Raw genomic sequence first — 16,043 nt, 5'->3', positions numbered from 1 at the left:
CAGACCACCACTAGTCTGAAACGTTCTCCAAAATAGTGTTCCCTGTCATAAATGCTATTATGTACAGAATACTTCACTTTCACCTCAAAACTAGGGCTTCAGCTTTACTTATGTTTGAATAATTTACAGTTGAATTTTTTTTTCATGTCGTTTTTCAATGTTCCTAGGTAGCAGGGATAAAAGGGGTGTTCTTGTCAAATAAAGTTGTTGAGGGCCAAGTGAAAACGTTTATCACTTACAATAAGGGGCGAGACTGGCATCTTCTACAGGCTCCAACCACTGATCTGAAGGGAACCAGACTCTACTGTGTACAGGTGAGTCTGCTATTGAAAGTGGCCAATATCTGAAAACCTAGAACTGCTTTTGTCTATAAACCATATTATGTTTTTTTTTCTTTTGTTGATTTTCAGCCCTACTGTTCATTACACCTGCATCTCCATGTGTCTGACAACCCGTACACGTCTGGAAACATAGTCAGTAAGGAATCAGCTCCAGGAATTATAGTAGCATCAGGTAGGCACTATTTGAAATGTTTAGCTGTGTCTTTTGATTATTTTTACCCTCATTAGCAATTACCACAGGGACCTCCGCTCTCCTTAATTATGGCTGCAGGGGAAGTATTGAGTAGCTTGGATGAAAGGTGCCCATAGTAAACGGCCTGCTCCTCAGTCATGGTTGCCAATATTTGCCTATTATTATTATCATCGGATAGAAAACACCCTGGAGTTTCTAAAACTGTTTGAATTATGTCTGTGAGTATAACAGAACTCATATAGCAGGCAAAAACCTGAGAAATTCCACTTTCTGTTTGATTTTTTTCTGGGGGTGGCAGATTTTCAACTAAGCTCTCATTGAAATTACAGCAAGATATGGATGAGTTTTCACTTGCTATGCCTTCCACTAGATGTCAACAGTCAATAGAACTTTGTCTGATGACTCTAATGTGAAGGGGGGTCAAATGAAACAGGAAATAGTCACCATTGCCACGAGTTTACCATGCTTTCAACATGCGCGTTCACACGGGAAGGACCTGCGTTCCACCGCTCATCTGAAGTCATTCTAATTCTCCAGTTGGGGAACATTATTCAAGATATATGTAAACAACATTCTAAAGATTGATTCAGTACATCGTTTGACATGTTTCTACTGACTGTTACGGAACTTTTGGACATTTCGTCACGTTATAGTGGACGCGCTTTGTTGAAAGCATGGTCAACTCGTGGCAATGGTGACTATTTCCTGTTTCATTCGACCCCCCTTTGTTTACCAAATGCGCTAACCAAAGTAGCTAATTGGACATAAATAACGGACATTTTCGAACAAATCAAGCATTTATTGTGGACCTGGGATTCCTAGGACTGCATTTTGATGAAGTTCATCAAAGGTAAGGAAACATTTATCATGTATTTTCTGGTTTCTGTTGACTCCAACATGGCGGCTAATTTGGCTATTGTTCTCAGCTCCGTCTCAGACTATTGCATGGGTTGCTTTTTCTGTAATGTTTTTTTTTTTAAATCTGACACAGCGGTTGCATTAAGGAGAGGTATATCTATAATTCCATGTGTATAACTTGTATTATCATCTACAGTTATGTTGAGTATTTCTGTTGAAACGATGTGGCTATGCAAAACCACTTGTTGTTTTTGGAACTAGTGAATGTAATGCGCCAATGTAAACTTAGATTTTTTTATAGGGTTAGGGTTAGGGTTAAATATGAACTTTATCAAACAAAGCATGCATGCATTGTGTAACATGAAGTCATATGAGTGTCATCTGATGAAGATAATTAAAGGTGAGTGATTAATTTTATCTCTATTTCTGCTTTTTGTGACAGCTATATTTCACTGGAAAATGGCTGTGCTTATTGTGGTTTGGTGGAGAACTAACATAATCGTTTGTTGTGCTTTCACTGAAAAGCCTATTTGAAATCGGAGACTTTGGTGGGATTAGCAACATGATTAACTTTAAAATGATATAAGACACATGTATGTTTGAGGAATTGAAATTATGATATTTCTGTGGTTTGAATTTGGCGCCCTCTATTTTCACTGGTAGTTGTCATATTGATCCCGGTAGCGGGATTGCAGCCATAAAAGGTTTTAAGGTTCACAATTTTCAGTGGTTGCTCAACTCTTACACTGCTAATTTTCCACCCCTTTCATCTTTAACTCTGTTCCCCAAGTAAATGGTGGGATTCTGGCTTAAAACATTTTAGTCAGCTCCGTTTGATCTGTAAATTTGATCTGTCAATCTGCCAGATGTTTGGCAAAAGCAGATACAGAAGGAATAGTTTGAATTTCTGAATCTCTGTTTTTGGCTGAGTAAATACTCCCTTTATAGGAGAGCTGTAGCCTGTGGCAGAATATTTTCATCTGTATTTTTATTTCATTGTGCATGACATATATTTTAATGTGGGTTAAGAAGGCATATAATGAAAGTCTTGACACTATAACTATGCTCTGCTTTTTACATCTAGGTACCATTGGGCCCGAGCTTACCGCCTATAATGTCAGCATTTTCATCACCTCAGATGCTGGCAACACTTGGAGAGAGGTACTGTGACTGAAAGAGACAGGTGCCACTGAAATGTGATACAAATTCAAAACAACACGCAGAAGAAAAGATCAATCTGCTTATAATTTGGAAACTCTGGATGCATAATGCATGATATTGTTTGCATTACCCTTGATCACATGCCATGTATACTGGTTTAAGGAAGATGTTATGATTTTTTCCATAGAACTTCTCAGGAGCTGATAATATTTGATGTTTTCTCACTTAAAAATCAAATGTAATATGTGGCTGTGTTACATGATACAGAAGAATAGCAGTAGCCTACAGTGATACAAATCCATCACTCATCAAAAGTATACGCGAACGGTATGCACATCTCTGACCTTTGAAAATGTGATGAAATCCTGTCCTGTTTGTAGGTATTTGAGGAGGAGTATAGCGTCCTCTTTCTTAACCAGGGTGGTGCCCTAGTGGCCATTCGACACACACCTCTCCCCATCAGACATATCTGGTATTTTTTCCTTTAACATTCAACTTCCGTGCATACTGTTACAGTATCAACATTGAATTACATTTGTCTATAAATGTTTTATGGACTGTATTATGTAAGCACTGAACGTCCACCTAATGTTAGCGTTACAGTACAATCTATTCTATGCATGGTGAGGGTTCCACGTGAGCCATGCATGAGAGCCAACATGTTGTTTCTCCATCCAGGCTGAGTTTTGATGAGGGAAAACGCTGGAACAAATACAGCTTCACCCCCTCTCCTCTCTATGTAGACGGAGTCTTAGGAGAGCCAGGGGAAGACACCCTCATCATGACGTAAGAATCTAAACAAATACTCTATGGTTAATAGTATGCATTTTGCAATGTGTTGAAATTTTAATGGACGTTTTGAAAAGAAAGAGTTTGTTTCCGAACGCAGTGAAAAACATGTACTCGCTGTCAGAAGTTAGACACTTTTTTATTTATTTTCCCTTTTTACTCTTCTGAGTCATTGTACAAATCCCTTGTGGTTAGTTTAGGCAGCCTTTCATCTCCCACTTGTATGATTAAAAGGTATTTTACTTAATACATTTTAGCTAGCGACCCTTTTTTTCAGACATTTTTCACCATTCTTTACTTTTTGTGTTTGCAGAATATTTGGCCATTTCAGCCATCGTTCTGAGTGGCAGCTTGTCAAAATAGACTTCAAGGCCATCTTTAACAGAAGGTGTAACACAGACGACTATCAGACCTGGCAGTTACACAATGATGTAAGAGCAGCCACTTTGATACATTTGTAATGGATTTAGGCACTTTATTTCAATGGAATACAGTATGAAGAGAGATGTCCTACCACACCCATTTTCTGTCTCAAATTCGTCTCAAAATTATGGATACTTTCTATGTATTCACTTTCAGAAAAAATGAGCAATTATATACATTTTCATCTACTTTAAAAAACTATATATTAAAAGAACTTCATCACTCAGAGGCTTTTCTTTGAAACTGTTACATCGTATCACGCCTCGGGATAGGACCCAGATGCAGACACAGGAGACGGATAGTACAGTTCTCAGATATTTATTGTAAACATGGGCAGGCAAAGAGCAGGTCAAGGACATGCAGGGGTTCATAATCAGGCCAGAGTCAGGCAGGTACAGGACGGCAGGCAGGCTCGGGGTCAGGGCAGGCAACGGTTCGTAATTAGGTCAGAGTCAGGCGGGTGCAGGACGGCAGGCAGCCTCGGGGTCAGGGCAGGCAGAATAGTCAGAACCGGAAAACCTAGGAAACTAAACTTGAGAAAAAGGAAGACGGGAAAGCACGCTGGTAAGACCTGACAGACAAACAAACTGGCATCAGACAAACAGAGAACAAAGGTATAAATACACAGGGGATAATGGGAACACCTGTAGGGGATGGAGACATGCACAAAGACCGGTGAAACATATCAGGGTGTGACACATCCAAAAATAAAGTAAATTCTAACATGTTCTAGTTAATTATTTCAAATAATACATTATTTCTCACAGGGTAAAGTCTGCATTATGGGAGTGAAGAGAATCTTTCATAATCTGAAGCCCGACACCAGATGTGTCAAAACCAGAGATCAGTACATCTCCCAGATGTCAGACTCCTGTCCATGCACCGAGGCTGACTTTGAGTGGTGAGGAGACTACTGGCTGCAACTGTCGATAATATATAACATTCAATTCAATTCCATACAGTCTATATTAATCCTTTCAGTGGCAATTTAAGAAGGCATCATTGGAGCACAATAACACGATGACATGCTGTTTATAATTGTATTCATAGAATTATTGACACTAACTACCCTAGACACAGTTAAAAGTCGTTTTGGGGATAAGATCAAGAAGGCAGTTAGACATCTCTATCTCCATTGTGAAGTAGAAGTTTCACAACCTTCAGCATACATTTCTGTGTTCGGTTGGGTCTGTCCAAGTCCATCTTTAACCATGTTTATACCTGGTTCTAACATGCACCCTGATTTTTGTCCACATTTTGATTCCAACACCGTTGTTCATCCTTTATCTGCTCAATGATCTGTCTTGTGTTCAACTTCTTTAACTCTGGACAAGTTAAGATAGTGTTATTTGTCATCACAGTGATGAAAGTATGGCTAGTGTTTGGAAGGGGCCTTAGATTGAGCAGGCTCCTAGGAGCTTACATATTCACTGGTGTTGAGGATTGAAGTGGACCTCTCCTTTAGTCTAGTGGAGGCACATACGTATGTGACATTGCTAGAAGGCCACATATCTGCTTGATAAGCATTTCGCTACACTACAAGCATTTCGCTACCCTCGCATTAACATCTGCTAACCATGTGTATGTGACAAGCTAGGCTGTCAAGTCAGGTAAGGTCAAAACAGTACTCCACAAATTTATCGCAGTAGTCCTGTGCCATCTTGCTCAAGAGCCAGTCTGCATTGGAATCTACAGTGGTTCCTCCTTTAATTAAAAGTTGCGTCACACTGCAGTACACCTTGCGTGCTGCCGCAGCATTCTGTGGCATGTCATTTCATTCTCAGCCATTTTTTCTGTTGCTGCAAGTTACTGCTAGTTTGATCACCAGAGGGCATCTTTGAAAAGCATTTGATAGTATTTCATATTGGCATTACCAGAGCATTTAAAACCTTTTTTGTAATAACATAGTATATGGGGATTGATTTTAAGAAATTTGGTTTAATTTATTTGATTAATATTATGGTGCTTCTATTCAGAGAAAAATGAAAAACCAAATCCTTTGTAGCAAAGATTCACCCCTCTCAACTTACATGACGAACCACAGATCTTAGGAACTCTTCACAAAGGGCCTTTTACTTGAGAAAGGAGTATCCCTTAGCCAGATTGCATTCGCTATAAATTATCGCTAAGTTTGGTCTCTATAACGAGGTTCTAATCTCGTTCCTGGTACTTCATAGTACCAACATATTACCTCATCCAAGGCATAACTCAATTGTCAACTCTATAGTCAAGTAAACCCCCTCTTGACCCCACTCATGGATAAGCTCACTGAGGGGAGTGACTTGCGCACAGACATTGTAATTGCGCACAGACATTGTAATTGCGCACAGACATTGTAATTGCGCACAGACATTGTAATTGCGCACAGACAAGTAATTGGTTCACCCTTAATCAATCCATCCTTCACATGGTTTAACAGATGCATTCACATATGAAGACAATGGTCCATCCTGTCCTCTTCCCTTTCTGATATTCTGCATAGCACCAGAGACATGTAAAAAACAAGCCTGTCCTCTCCCCTCTCTGGGCCCCAAATGACTGAGCCCCAGCTTCGAAAAAAGTGCAACTGCCAACACTATAGTCCAAAAGGATACATTCTAATGACAAGTATCTCACATAAGCATATTATATAAATAAAATATATTATTTATCTATGTTACCCAACTAATTCTGATTCATCCGCCACATTAGACAACTTTATTCCAATATTTCTGTAAATCAGTGATATTTATTCCCATAGTAATTCATTATGGATCCCATAACTAAATCAACATCTGCATTTTGAAAGAGTATGTTTTTATCATTATTTTATTAATGAAATGTTTTTGTTTATTAGGCTACTGTGCAGTCTACAATACATACTGTAGTAAACATGGAAAAGTGCCTAATTCCTTACATAAGGGAGAGCAGGACATGTCTGTACTACAGAATGCAGGGCACGCGGGAGATGGTATTATGTCATAGTTGTGATGTCTTCACTATGATTCTACAATGTAGAAAATAGTCATTTTTAATTACATCCTGGAATGAGTAGGTGTGTCCAAACTTTTGACTGGTACTTGCTTAATTAATTAAATTAATATTATGGTGTTTCTATTCCATGAAAAACGAAAAACCCTCTGGGTTTCTGTTAGAATGGAACGGAAAATATGGCGCTCTACAACGTGACGGTTGGCAGTACAATACTGGGCTATTTAACCAAAGAATCCCTGTGTCGTGCGGACAAAAGACCGGGATTCAATCCCCGATGGGGAGGAAGGAGTAGGCTGTGTTTGTTATTAACTGATTCCATATGTGTTATTTCATAGTTGTGATGTCTTTACTATTATTCTACAATGTAGAAAATAGTACAAATATAGAAAAATCCTGGAATGAGTAGGTATGTCCAAACTTTTGAATGGCACTTGCTTAATTAATTTGATTAATATTATAGTGATTCTATTCTATGAAAAATGCAAAACCCTCTGGGTTTCTGTTAGGATGGAATGGAAAATATGGGGCTGTATATTCTATTGGTTGGCAGTACAGTACTGAGCTATTTAGCTAAAGAATCCCTGTGTCATGCGGACGGGAGAATGACAGGAATAATCAAGTCAATAAACATTGGGTAGTTAGATAGCCTATAGTTAATATACTATTAAGTTTGATGTATAACTACTAACGTTAGGTAGATAGCTAACATACCGGCACATACTGCAGTAATGATATGCTATGTGGTTCGTAAGGACAGCATAGCTACCAAATTGTCAGCCAACATAACGTGCAAGGTAACTCATTTGTAATGTCATTACTTTATTACATAGAGTGCGTCCTCGCGGAAGCTCGCTACTCAATCGACTCCGCGGCTTGAGCATGCTTTTGGTGCACTGTCAGTAGCGTTGTAACGCTCGTTGTCGGTGGAAGGAAGAGTGGACCAAAGTGCAGCGTGGAAAGTGGTCATGATATTTATTTTCAAGATACACTCAAACAAAAAACGACAGCTGCCTCTGATTGGGAACCATACTCAGCCAAAAACACTCCCTGCTTGTTTCATTTGAACTCGTGCACAATTATCAGTTTATTATTTGGTTTATATTGCCCATTCATTGTCAGTTAGAGACAGTAGTGCATTGGGACCCAAAAGCATTATCAGTGCTCAAACTCCCGCTTGGTTATTGTCAAATCAAAGTTTTTTTTTTTCTGAAAGCAACTTTTTTATTTTCAATCAAAAATAATTGTTATGAAAGCAAAAACAAGGCTTGAAAGGAAAAAAAAATGTTTTGCAATCAAATATTTTGTAATAGAGCTCAGAACTTGATGCATTTATTCCCCAAAAATATTTAGAGAACAAAACATGTATTGTAAAACAAAATGTAATTTAGTTATCAACCACCCTACATTTTGGCCATTTTTTGAGAATCAGTTTGGCTACAACCAATACTGTTCAGCGTTATATAGCAGACACCTACGAAGAAGGACTGTGTAAAAATGGTATCTCAGGTAAGCAGCACTGGGTGTTCTTCTGTCCAGCTTTTACATAGCTAGTAGTTAGCTCCTATGATTCAGTGTCGGTTCATAACATTCTACTATATTACATAAAAACATACCGTAGAATGATAAATCATGCTATTATTTTTGTCAACCTAACAAAAAGCATTTAGCTATGAACGCCTGTTCTAGCCATTTTCAATTGAATTAATCTAACTTTCTTTCATGGCAACTCATAAGCCAGCCATGTCCTATTTGTTTTATAGTCGATAATAATCATATTTCATGACAGTGTAACAGATAGCTTTTTTTACAGAAGGATGAAAGAACATAATATGTCTGTCAGGGAATGCTATTCTGATATGTCAGATGAAGAGTTAGACCAGAAAGTCAGCGCCATTAAGGCAAGGATGCCCCATGCGGTCTTTAGAATGGTCAAAGGAAGTCTCAGAGCAATGGGTCATCATGTACAATGGCGAAGAGTTAAGGAGTCTCTGCAGCATGTAGGTGGTGCAGGTATCATTGCCAGAATGATCCAGCTTTGTTGCATTGCTCGGCAAAAATACTCTGTTCCTGCACACCTGTCTCTCATCCACATTGATACAAATCAAAAATTGGGTACTATAAGGTACAAAGATGTATAATGTCTCCATCAAATCTAAGAAGTTATTTAACCTTTTTTAGTCTTGCTTATTCCTTGACAAATGTTCAATGTTGTATGAAATTTCAGTTGTTCTTCATCAGCTGGTAATTCATAAATAATGAAGCAGGTTAATAGGGTAAACATTTCACTTTTAATTCCAATGCTTTTTTATTGCATATTTCCCATCACCTGATGAACAACCTCAATACCAGTCTGGTGTTAAGTTTTCTGTGCTGTGTTGACGTATCCTGAATATGACATCTGCTTCTTTAGATTGAACAGTCATCTCAGTTATTGTTTTCATATCTACATAGAAGAAGCTATTTTCTTTACTTTTAGAGTGTGAGCTGATCAAGAGGTCAAAAATGTAGATATGGCCAGATGTTCACTGTCCGAGGAACAGGCTGTGGAACCTTTATTGCTGGCAAAAGTGTCCATAACCAGAGGTAATTAAACTGTTCTGTGTTCTTTTTCTCTCTTCCTCGCTGCCTGTCTTGTTGTACCTGTTTCACATGCACAGTTTGGAGAAAGAAGGATACACTGTCAAATTATATCCACCTCTTCTGTGTGGGATATGTGTCCCTACCTCATCTGTGGGCAGATCTGCAGCATTTTACAGAGATCTGGAATAATCACCCTTTTAAGTGCAGAGCTGAACCTGACACCTCACCAGCTGCATATCAGAATGCACATTTTTGTTTTTGCCTTATCACTACACAGCTGATTCAAATGATCAAGTCATCATCAAGCTTCAAGTGGTATGTATGTCTAATAATGACATTATCTTCTATTTTTCAGCATAAAGTACTCTTTGGCCACTTAGTGTGGACACCAGATGAGACCACACACACACGATAACAGTCTCTCTCCTTCACTTCCTCCCTCTCCCCCTTCTCCCTAAATCCTCTAGGTTATATTAGCTGTGTTGGTTAACCCCTCCCGCATCTGAACTGGCTGACACAGAGGGCACAGAATGATCATAGGTGAGAGGTCAGGTCAACAGCAAGTATTATTATTACATTGAAATACAGAGATAGGGATGTAGTAGTCCCAGAGTTATTGATCCAAGGTCAGTTTTGCATTTCACCTCCTGATGATTATGATGACGGACTGTGGTAGAATAAAAAAACAAAAACAAGGCTTAATCATGTTCTCTCTCTATCAATCTGTCTCTCGTCTGCAGGTATGTTTTGATGTGAGAGAGGAAGCCAGTCCTGTCATCGCCACCTCACCTGCTCTTAAGATAACCTTCAGGTCAACTGGGGCCCAATGCTGGTTAGGAGACACCGCTAGAGACACTGTAATTGTGATGAACTGAGAGAATATTAGGGTAGCACTGTAATTCATTAATCATATGCTGTCTGCCTCTGTTCTTACCTCTTTCCCATTCTGTCACCTACACCTCTCTCCCCACCTCGTCTTTCTTACTTGTTTTATAATGCACACCATATGTGCATTGAAGTACAGATTGAACTTGTATTTATAATATAACATTACAATGATCATAATTATAACACCTGTATAATGAACTTTTTTCAATAAAGTGTTTCACATTCTTCACTGGTTGAAATTAAGTATCTCATTGAAATGCTATCCTGCGTCTTCAGATTAATGCAGATGAAGGGAGTTAGATATGCATTGTTTATTTTCTGTATATATGAATTACAAATCAGCCTTTACTTAAATCATGTTTCTAGTCTGTTGCGTAGTTACAATGTGTAATCATTGATTTCCCAGGAGCAGGAGTAGTAAACACTGTTGAAGTGTATAATTGTAATACATACTGTACATGCAGACACAGCATCATTCAAAGAATGGAGATTGATACACCTGGTATTGGATATGACTGAAAAAGAATGTCTCATAGAGTCATATCTGAACCACATCTTTATTTTCCAAGGAAGAGTTCATGATCAGTGAATATATTCAATGTACAGGCTACAATGTGGGGGGGATCTCATACATGGTAATAACTACAGTGCATGTTTATAGGACTTGCATCCTTGGCACAATAAAGTTATTATAGTCTACTCAATACATAAGCTTCATTAATGCCATTCAGACTTGAAGTTGATACAACAGCTATGATAGCTGAGGTTCATAGATTGGTATGAATATTCGTTCAGAACCTAACATTTTAGGGTCCATACACAGATCGGCTACATAATGTAGCTAGCTACACATCCATAGGCATACAGTTATTTTTATCCTCCACTACACAATACGCAAGTAAATTGCAAGGCAAGCATACACAATTGTACATTCAATTTGCAGTAAATGCTTAATCTAGCTAGGTTCTTTACATCCACAGTTTCCCAAGACGACAGCCTGGTTTTCTCAGGAGTCCCTAAAACATGAAACAACACGAATTACAATGTCATACTGTACTCATATCATAACACCAGCTAGCTAGCTGGCTAATGTTAGCTAGTCAGTTAACTTGCTAAATTGCGATTTTTATAAATTAACGTTATGACAAAAAAATTGGCACAATCCACATTAACATATTCCTCTCAATTGTACATTTTTAGCTTGACTCGTTATGACGTTATAACTACTTACATCTGCTTCGCCGTAATGTTTTGCCAGCCATCTTTGTTGAAGAAAGCTCAAGGGACGGGGGGCACGCGTAAAAGTCATCATTGGAACCACTCGATATGATTGGTTATATAAAAACCTTCGGACCCAAATGCATAATGAGAGCTCTAACTCCCCCTTGTGGTGATCTGGAGTAATGACGCCGTGACGCTAGGTATCTCTAACTCCCACAGTGTACACTCAACTTTTAAAGGAGGAACCACAGTATATCTGTACCTGTAGCCGTATTGCCCCTCAAGAGTTCTAAGCATGTTTACCAGTGTGTAGATAGACAGTGCGAAGGCATCGGAGGCTTCTGTGTGACACGTTCAGAATCTCACATTGGACGAGTTGGTTTACATAAATGTGAGTGGTTACAGGATTAGGCGTTTGACACTAATTCCTACTTCACAGTAGGGAATTATTTTTTATTAGAAAGGCTTTCTTGAACGTGAACCGTTCATGTGCCTTAAAGAATGACTGCCCTTAAAAAGCAGCTAATCCTTTTGAAAATGGCCTGTGATATAAGTCAAAAACACTTATTTGAGTGTCAAAATGTACTACAAAGTTTTAAATAGGATCATTTTGGTCATAAACTCAGTCTGTTCTAAAACAGAGATTGGAACCTCAGTGCATCACAACGAGTAAAGGAAGGTTGGGAATGGATTACAATTATGTAAACATATGCAAATCGCCCTTCCTCCCACTTCGCTTCCCTTCATTGAGGGGGTTTGATTCATCTGTCCCTGGCACCCTGTTAGGCATGTTTTGCTTGCATTTGGTTTGGAACTGGGCTGCCTTCCAAGCGTGAGCCAGATGCCCCGTTCAAAGCCGATGACGGAGTCGGCTCAAATCAAAAGTAATGTAATTAGCACGTGTTGTAATGAGTGGTATTGTGTTTTCACATGCAAACGTGATTGCTTTTGATAACAACGCTTTATCTGCCTTCCAAATGAAAACTAGTTCAAACATATGCACTGAAGAAAAATATAAACGTAACATACAGAAGTGTCAAAGATTTGACTGAGTTACAGTTCAGGATATCGGTTAATTTCTATGAATTCATTTGGCCCAAGTCTATGGAATTCACATTACTGGGAATACAGGCAAGCATCGGTTACAGATACCTTTAAAACAGGTAGGGGCGTGGATCAGAAAACCAGTCAGTATCAGGTGTGACCACCACTTGCCTCACGCAGCGCGACACATCTCCTTCGCATAGAGTTGATCTGGCTGTTGATTGTGGCCTGTGGAACGTTGTCTCACTCCTCTTCAATGGCTGTGTGAAGTTGCTGGATATTGGCGGGAACTGGAACACTCGATCCAGAGCATCCCAAACATGTATGCAGACCATGGAAGAACTGGGACATTATCAGCTTCCAGGAACTGTGTACAGATCCTTGCGACATAGGACCGTGCATTAACATGAGTTGATGGCGGCGGATGAATGGAATGACAGTGGGCCTCAGGATCTCATCACGGTATCTCTGTGTATTCAAATTGCCATTGATAAAATGCAATTGTACTCTTTGTCTGTAGCTTAACGCCTGCCCATACCATAACCCAATCGCCACCATGGGGTACTCTGTCCACAATGTTGAAATCAGCAAACCGCACACCCAAAAAAATCCATACACTGCTGTCTGCCATCTAACCGGTACAGTTGAAACCGGGATACATCTGTTAAGAACACACTTCTCCAGCGTGCCAGTGACCATCGAAGTTGAACATTTACCCACTTTACTCGGTTACGATGACGAACTGCAGTCAGGCCAAGACCCTGTTGAGGAAGATGAGCATGCGCAGATGAGCTTCCTGAGGGGGTTATGGACAGTTTGTGCAGAATTTCTTCAGTTGTGCAAACCCACAGTTTCATAAGCTTGACTTCATCCACATTTTGTTACGTTACAGCCTTATTCTAAAATTGATTCAATTGTTTTCTTTCCTCCATCACTCTACACATAAAACCCCATGATGACAAAGCAAAAATGGATTTTTAGACAATTTTGCAAATGTATAACATTTTTTAAACTGAAATATCACATTTATATACACTATAAGTAAAGTATTCAGCCCCTTTACTCAGTACTTTGTTGAAGCACCTTTGGCAGCGATTACACTACAAGCTTGGTAGACCTGTATTTGGGGAGTTTCTCCCATTCTTCTCTGCAGAGCCTCTCATGCTTTGTCAGGTTGGATGGGTAGCGTAGCTGCACAGCTATTTTCAGGTCTCTCCAGAGACTTTCGATCAGGTTCAAGTCCAGGCTCTGGCTGGGCAACTCAAAGACATTCAGAGACTTGTCCCGGAGACACTCCTGCAATGTCTTGGCTGTGTGATTTGGAGGCCACTGTGTTCTTGGGGACCTTCAACGCTGCAGAAATGTTTTGGTACCCTTCCCCAGATCTGTGCCTCAACACAATCCTGTCTCAGAGCTCAGACAATTCCTTTGACCTCATGGCTTGGTTTTTGCTCTGACATGCACTGTCAACTTTGGGATCTTACATAGACAGGTGTGTCTTTCCATGTCATGTTCAATCAATTAAATTTACCACAGGTGGACTCCTATCAAGTTGTAAAAACATCTCAAGGATGATCAATGCAACCAGGATGCACCTGAGTTAAATTTCGAGTCTCATAGCAAAGGGTCTGAATACTTATGTAAATAAGGTATTGAGTATAACTTTTATTGTACATGTTGAAACATTTTTTTTAAATGTTGCTTTGTCATTATTGGATGTTGTGTGTAGATTGATGAAGATGCAATGTAACAAAATGTGAACAAAGCGAAGTGGTCTGTATGTACATACAGTGCGGCAAAAAAGTATTTAGTCAGCCACCAATTGTGCACGTTCTCCCACCTAAAAAGATGAGAGAGGCCTGTCATTTTCATCATAGGTACACTTCAACTATGACAGACAAAATGAGAAAGAAAAATTCAGAAAATCACTTTGTAGGATTTGCAAATTATGGTGGGAAATAAGTCTTTGGTCAATAACAAAAGTTTATCTCAATACTTTGTTATATACCCTTTGTTGGCAATGACAGAGGTCAAACATTTTCTGTAAGTCTTCACAAGGTTTTCACACACTGTTGCTGGTATTTTGGCCCATTCCTCCATGCAGATCTCCTCTAGAGCAGTGATGTTTTGGGGCTGTTGCTCGGCAAGACGGACTTTCAACTCCCTCCAAAGATTTTCTATGGGGTTGAGATCTGGAGACTGGCTAGGCCACTCCAGGACCTTGAAATGCTTCTTACGAAGCGACTCCTTCATTGCCCGGGCGGTGTGTTTGGGATCATTGTCATGCTGAAAGACCCAGCCACATTTCATCTTCAATGCTCTTGCTGATGGAAGGAGGTTTTCACTCAAAATCTCACGATACATGGCCCCATTCATTCTTTCCTTTACACGGATCAGTCATCCTGGTCCCTTTGCAGAAAAACATCCCCAAAGCATGATGTTTCATCCTGACCATATGACATTCTCCCAATCTTCTTCTGGATCATCCAAATGCTGTCTAGCAAACTTCAGACGGGCCTGGACATGTACTGGCTTAAGCAGGAGGACACATCTGGCACTGCAGGATTTGAGTCCCTGGCAGCGTAGTGTGTTACTGATGGTAGGCTTTGTTATTTTCGTCCCAGCACTCTGTGGTTCTGGGATTTTTGCTCGCCGTTCTTGTGATCATTTTGACCCCACGGGGTGAGATGTTGCGTGGAGCCCCAGATCGAGGGAGATTATCAGTGGTCTTGTATGTCTTCCATTTCCTAATAATTGCTCCCACAATTGATTTCTTCAAACCAAGCTGCTTACCTATTGCATATTCAGTCTTCCCAGCCTGGTGCAGGTCTACAATTTTGTTTCTAGTGTCCTTTGACAACTCTTTGGTCTTGGCCATAGTGGAGTTTGGGGTGTGACTGTTTGAGGTTGTGGACAAGAGTCCTTTATACTGATAACAAGTTCAAACAGGTGCCATTAATACAGGTAACGAGTGGAGGACAGAGGAGCCTCTTAAAGAAGAAGTTACAGGTCTGTGAGAGCCAGAAATCTTGCTTGTTTGTAGGTGACCAAATATTTATTTTCCACCATAATTTACGCATAAATTCATTAAAAATCCTACAATGTGATTTTCTGGATTTTTTTCAAATTTTGTCTGTGATAGTTGAAGTGTACCAATGATGGGAATTTACAGGCCTCTCTCATCTTTTTAAGTGGGAGAACTTGCACAATTGGTGGCTGACTAAATACTTTTTTGCCCCACTGTATGTACATATTTACCTCAATTACCTCGTGCCCCTGCATATCGACTGGTACTCTGTTTAAATAGCGAAGTTATCGTTATGCATTGTGTATTTATTACTCGTGTTACTATTTTTCTATTATCTCTGCATTGTAAGTAAACATTCCACTGGTAGTCTACACCTGTTGTTTATGAAGCATGTGACAAATAACATTTGATTTGATTGGATACATTTTATATTACTGGTATATTTACTAGTAAACTACCAGAATTTTGGTGACTTTATTATTTTGTTGTTCAATTTGATCACATGACATCTAATGGCCTTTTTGGGTACTTCAGATTATCTCTT

At 39.4% G+C, this 16,043-nt stretch overlaps 1 protein-coding gene across 1 annotated transcript in view; it reads left to right on the top strand.

Annotated features, from left to right (window-relative positions):
• Window positions 1–16,043, top strand: part of LOC124038730 (VPS10 domain-containing receptor SorCS1-like) — a 139,924-nt gene that overhangs the window by 97,576 nt on the left and 26,305 nt on the right. Inside the window, exons 12-18 of the mRNA XM_046354809.1 lie at window positions 168–314; window positions 411–513; window positions 2,477–2,553; window positions 2,934–3,025; window positions 3,232–3,339; window positions 3,656–3,773; window positions 4,533–4,666. Of these exons, the coding sequence (XP_046210765.1) occupies window positions 168–314; window positions 411–513; window positions 2,477–2,553; window positions 2,934–3,025; window positions 3,232–3,339; window positions 3,656–3,773; window positions 4,533–4,666 (779 nt within the window). The remainder of the gene's footprint in view (window positions 1–167; window positions 315–410; window positions 514–2,476; window positions 2,554–2,933; window positions 3,026–3,231; window positions 3,340–3,655; window positions 3,774–4,532; window positions 4,667–16,043) is intronic.

Source organism: Oncorhynchus gorbuscha, linkage group LG06 (genome assembly GCF_021184085.1).
Source record: "Oncorhynchus gorbuscha isolate QuinsamMale2020 ecotype Even-year linkage group LG06, OgorEven_v1.0, whole genome shotgun sequence".
NCBI classification, from domain to species: Eukaryota; Metazoa; Chordata; class Actinopteri; order Salmoniformes; family Salmonidae; genus Oncorhynchus; species Oncorhynchus gorbuscha.
This window is presented reverse-complemented; position numbering and strand designations above follow the sequence as displayed.